The sequence below is a fragment of the Brassica napus genome, chromosome C7 (genome assembly GCF_020379485.1).
Source record: "Brassica napus cultivar Da-Ae chromosome C7, Da-Ae, whole genome shotgun sequence".
Lineage (NCBI taxonomy): Eukaryota > Viridiplantae > Streptophyta > Magnoliopsida > Brassicales > Brassicaceae > Brassica > Brassica napus.
Genome location: NC_063450.1, coordinates 14,025,606 through 14,031,565, shown reverse-complemented (window position 1 = coordinate 14,031,565; position 5,960 = coordinate 14,025,606). Strand labels below are relative to the sequence as shown.

General features: G+C 37.3%; 1 protein-coding gene across 1 annotated transcript; it reads right to left on the bottom strand.

Moving 5' to 3' along the window:
- Positions 1-1,583: 1,583 nt before the first annotated feature.
- Positions 1,584-2,471, bottom strand: LOC125590430. The gene is made up of 2 exons (XM_048763994.1): positions 2,124-2,471; positions 1,584-1,946 (listed from the first exon to the last, which is right to left on the bottom strand). The coding sequence occupies exons 1-2, from the start codon at positions 2,469-2,471 to the stop codon at positions 1,584-1,586; spliced, it is 711 nt and encodes a 236-aa protein (XP_048619951.1).
- Between the last annotated feature and the right edge of the window lie 3,489 nt (positions 2,472-5,960).

Sequence of the window (5,960 nt, the reverse complement as noted above, 5' to 3'; positions counted from 1 at the left end):
CACATTTCTCTCCAAAAAGCCAAAAATAAAAAATAAAAAATTTTCCGCCAAAACTACAAAAATTCAATTTCCTCCCAAAACTCTAAAAAACATTTCCTCTCAAAACCGAAAATGCATTTTCCCAAATACATTTTCCTGCCAAAACTGAAAAAATACATATATGATAAAACTACAAAACCTATTTCTTTGCCAAAACCACAAAAACTCATTTTTCCAGTAAAACCACAAAACATATTTTTCCGCCCAAAATACGTTATCCCGGCAAAAAACCATAAATACACATTTTTCCGCCAAAATCAGAAAACGTATTTTCCCGTCAAAATCGCTAAATACATCACCCCCCGAAACCGCTTAAACGCAGTTTTCCGCCAAAACCGCAAAAACGCATTTCCCGCCAAAACTGTAAAATCACATTTCTCATCAAAATCACAAAATTCATTTTCCCGCCAAAACCACAAATTATGTTTTTTCTTTAGGGGGAGCTTATTGAATAAGGAATTTGAAAAATATTTGAAGGTTTTAGATCCGGTGGGTTTTAAAGATTTTGATGGAGACTTTGATGGGTAATTTGGTACAATTCTAAAACAAAAATAAAAACAAAAAACAATTTGGAAAAATCTTTTTTTTTTCTTATATTTCAAAACACCATTCAGAACGAATGGCTTAACATCTGATCATTTAATTACTTCAACTAAAACGTGAGCAACTGGTTGTTTCTTATCAACAAAGAATCAATTTTATTGAGGCCAACATATACAATAAACCTAAATTACGTGTAAATATGAAAGTTAGCTTATAATTTTAATTTGTATCCGTAACAAGACATTCTTCTTTAATTTTGATTCTCATTTTTTTTTGCCCCAAACTCTTCCATTTTCATTGCATTGGAGAGAGTATATGGAAATAGAATTCACATTAATAATGTCCCGGTGATTGTCAAATGTGTATGATAAGGTGTTGAAAGACAACATATTACTGTGAAATAATAGTGTTCTTGCAAGAACACAAAAGAATATAAGAACTAACTCTTCTTATTAGATTTAGAAATTTTCTCAAAACTAAATCAATATGTTTCTCTTATGGAACAACTTTCCATGAAAACTTTTTATATATGACTAAGCTATTGCTTAACCTAATAGTAATATGGAAACATAAATCATAAGATCGATATGTTTTCCTTTATCTTTAACCAATCAAACTTCACATTAATGAGTTAAATTGCCTCTCAAATTAATTGGAATTATCTAACACTTGTAAGGTGTTGAGAAACTAGTATAAAGAGGAAGGTATTGCTTCGATGAGACTGTATAGAAGCACATACATGAATCAATAAGACGTCTTCTTATTCAATCACTCAAACTCTCGAAATCACAATATCAAAGTCAATCACAAAACTCATAAGTATAACCACAAGTAGGTGTCTACTTATATAGAATCATATATTCCTAATCCTATATGGATAACCACAATCACATATATCCTAATCACTTTATTCAAACCAAATCTCAATGTGATTAGGATAGCTTGCAACTCAAGCTAACTTCAAGTTTATCAAACCAACATTCTCCTCCTTAAACTTGAAGTCATCTTCTTCCACCATTTGAACACCAATCAGCTTCCTCATCTCCAAATTTTATTCTTCCAAGGGACTTTGTCAATACATCAGCTCTCTGTTCACTACCCGCAACATGCTCAACTTCCACTTGATCATTCCCAACACATTCACGGATAAAATGAAATCTTCTACGTATGTACTTACTCCATCCGTGAAATACTGGATTTTTGGACAGCGCAATCGCATATTTGTTATCAACCTTTACGACCACTTTGCTGCTTGCTTGGCCGATAACTTCTCCTAGAAGATCTTGTAACCATATGGCTTGTTTAGCCGCTTCTGTTGCCGCCATGAACTCGGCTTCACAAGAGGATAATGCAACTATCTCTTGCTTACATGATCACCATGATATTGGACTTGCATTGAGATAGAAAACATATCCTGTAGTACTTCTTCCACCATCAACAACAACATTGTGAGAAGCGTCACTGAAACCTACCAAGTTTATCTGTTCAGACTGTGTGTAGATAAGTCCGAGCGAGAGAGTTCCTCACAGGTAGCACATCACCTGCTTCAATGCTGCTCCATGAGATTGCTTCGGATCATGCATGTATCTGCTTAAGACACCGACACTAAATGATAGGTCTGGACGGGTATGAAGCAGGTAACGCAGGCATCCTATGCTTCTCCTATAATCTCTTTCATTGATACTCTTCTCTGCAACTAATCTTGACAACTTCACATTGACATCCATAGGTGTAGAGACCGAATTACAAGCTGCCATCCTACAATCTTCCATTATTTTCCGAGCATACCTATCTTGCTTCAAAGTGATACCTCTATGATCTTGACATACCTCAATCCCAAGGTAATAAGTTAGCTTGCCTAGATCACTCATCTCAAACTTTGTTACCATCTCCTTTTTAAACCGAATAATTTGCGCCAATGATGTGCCCGTTACAAGTAAATCGTCTAAATATACTGCGACAATGAGTGTTCCGCCTTTCTCTTCTTTTTTTTGGTAAACTGATGGCTCCTTAGAACAGCACTGAAAGCTAAATCCTTCAGGATCTTGTTTAACTTCTGGTTCCAAGCTCCAGGTGCTTTATAAACTTTGTGCTTGTTGGGGTCGAAAACGGTTACGACGAAGTTAATGTCCAAATCTCCGCAAAAATCAGCGTGAGCATTTTTTACGAAAGTTATTTTTCGTAAAAAATCTTTACAAAGAGTCTTGCGGTAAAATCTTGTTCTAATCTCGATCGAACCATATACAGATTGTCCCAAGGCAACAGACATGTGTCCAAACCAGCCACGGACAAGCTCGAGTATGACGATCGGACCACGCACAAGCCAAGCTCGGTCGCTACGTAGCAACCGAGCTCGAGCCAAATAGCGACCGAGCACGCACACGGCTTGGTCGCTAAGTAGCGACCGAGTTCGAGCCAAAGCTCGGTCGTTACGTAGCGACCGAGCATGCACACGGCTCGGTCGCTACGTATCGACCGAGTTCGAGCCAAGCTCGGTCGCTACGTGATACCACTCAAATTATCCTAAGGAGTGAATTACTCTCTCAAATAAGAGGTTCAGTTGCAGTACTTATGGATCGAATCCACAAGGAGCTAGGGAACCTATTAAATCAAGTCAAATTATTAATTCTAAGTGTTTGTTGTTTTATGGTTTAAAAGTAAATAGCAATCCTAATTAAGCAAGTCTATTGCTCGACTAACAAGATGATTGGGGGTGTAACTTATTGGAAGATATTAGATGCAGGGTTTCTATTCAGGTGTTGAAGATTATAATCATATAGATGCCTAACAGTTGCATGCATGATATATTAGAGCTCAACTCCTTAATCACAGTGATCAGCGATGGCAATGTTTCACTGGTTAACTAACTAGATCTTGGATCTCAACTATCGTCTTTTAATCACAAGAAAGTGTCGATCGATGATCCTATAGGGATATCGATCAATACACCTTTGGCAATATCGATCGATTGTCAGAAGACAATATCGATCGATGCTTCTAGCTAAGCCCTAGGCGCAGGTTGATAATGCTCACTAGTCTCCTAGATCAGCGGTTAGCATCTCTCTAGCAGTCCTAGCATGACAGATTAGATTTAGGACAAGATGGTCAAGGATGCTTGACTCATGCTAATTCCTAGGTTCATGTTCTAGTTAGCAAGGCTAAAACAAGCATTAATGAACAATCAATCAATGAATATCTCAACTTTGCAAATCTATAGTTGGGGCTAATCCCTCTAACCTATTTGAACCCTGAATCTAACAAGTGAACTACTCAGACATAGCTAAGCAATTCATGACACAAAATATAGATAAAAACTGCATAGAATAGAATAGATGAATCAATGGAGTTCCAATCACAGATCTCTCTATGATTTTCTCTCCTAAAACTCTCTACTGAAATTAAGAATAAAATGGTGGCCAAAAGCTCTCTTGCCTCCTAACACTTAGGCAAGTATATAACTATTAGGTTAAAAACTCGTCAGGGGTAATCTTGTAATTTGATGAAGCCTTGGGTCTAAAGTTGGCTGGAACCAAGTCGCGCATCTCGCATCTCGACATCGATCGATGGTACAGGATGTAGATCGATCGATGGTACAGGATGTACATCGATCGATCATAATCTTCAATCGTCGAGGTTCCTCTTATGTATCGACCGACGACACTGGATGTGCATCGAACGATTTCTTCTTCTTCTTGTCGACCTCTAATGGTCAGCTCGGATGAAATCTCTTTTAAGCTCCTAAATGCTCCATAATCATCATTTTACTCCAAGATACTCCTCAACCTGAAAACATACCTAATACGATAGAATATATAATATATAGATAGTAAAACACTTATATACCATGGATGAAAATGGGTCAAATCCATGGTATATCAACTCCCTCCGACTTACCATTTTGTTTGTCCTCAAGCAAAACAAACAGGCAGTCTCTCTGAAAGAGGTTTGAAAACAGCAGGGACTTATAGATTTAAAACATAGAAATCATCACCTCTACAATTTTGCAAACCACATCTAAAAAGTCCCAATCACAAAAGCACATTATTCATTATCCTAGCTTAGCAACCAATTTCAACTAGTCTACAACTCAGCAAATCTGGTCTGACATTCCCCTCTACTAACCTCATTTCTTAGCATAAATATAAAAGTGACTGCTTTACCTTGGGAGTATCGATCACATGATGCAAGGATTTTCAGACAAGTATCTGGAACTGCAGGTAAAAGTTAGTTCATAATTTCTCTCTCTCTAATTTCTCTCTTGAGTCAAATTCTGCTTATATTGTAAGATCATTTACCAAGATTGGACAGGCTTCCATGAATCAAGAATTCTTTGTGAAGTGAGCCTTGAAGATTGCCGCCTCCAAGTCCCGTTTGAATCCTTTTATTGGAATCTTTATGAATCAAGCCTTAATGGTTTTAGCCACCAAGTCCTGTCCAGGTTCCTCCTAACAAAATCCTTAGTCCTAATTAAGTAATAAATTTTGGATTTTTTTTTTTTTTTTAGATAAAAACTAACTAACTACTCTAGGGTCGAAAAAGAGAGAGGAAATGTGATAAATGAATCTACACAAGGCGTTACCTTCCAGACTTGTTTGAAGAATCCGATCTCATGTATACCAAGCCCCAAGACAAGCGATTATGTCAGGTTTAGTATTGGAGGTCAGCTTTGGTTCCTTCAAACAATCAAGGCAAATGTGTATAGTTGACAGGTTGATCCACTTTAGCATCTTTAGTACTATCTGCAATCAGTAAATCTAGAATGGTGCTAAAGAGTGGTTAGACATTCAAGTATAAATCAATAATAAGATCATAGTCCCTTTCAAATAGCTAAGCATAATTTATTAAAAATATTTTTATAAGAATAAGAATAAATTATATCAGTAAACCTCCCCCCAGTCGGAGTTATGGTGGAAATAAATCATAAGTACTCAATGTAACAAGTTAGGAGGATAAACCTGACCGGAGTGGGAATCGATCGATGTGCATTGGTATGCATCGATTGTCGTATGTCATTGTAGGTCGATCGATGTCGACGTCTCGTCCATGGTCGATATGGTGATCATCCTACTTGGGTTTTGCAATAAATCTGAAAGATTGAAAACGAAAGTAAATACTAGTAACTAAGAAAACTAATTAAAATTACCTAATAGTGGATTGCCTCCCACTCAGCGTTTTGTTATAGTCAATTAGCTTGACTGTGGAGGTGTGTGGCTAGTTGGTGGAAAGACAGCTACTTGTTGGGAACAAGCATCCACTTCATCTCTGCACATTCTGGACCAAGCTGCAATGAAACTTCTTGTGGCCTCATCGTTTCTGGTCCATCTCTCATCCATCTTCTGTATTGCATTTGAGATGTTCTGTAGCCTTTCTTGGGTGTT

Excerpts from the sequence above, each read along its gene's own strand:
- LOC125590430 (XM_048763994.1), bottom strand. The coding sequence starts at position 2,471 with ATGGTAACAAAGTTTGAGATGAGTGATCTAGGCAAGCTAACTTATTAC. Across the intron at positions 1,947-2,123 it reads ATGGAGCAGCATTGAAGCAG|CAAGAGATAGTTGCATTATC; the intron begins GTGATGTGCTAC and ends TGATCATGTAAG.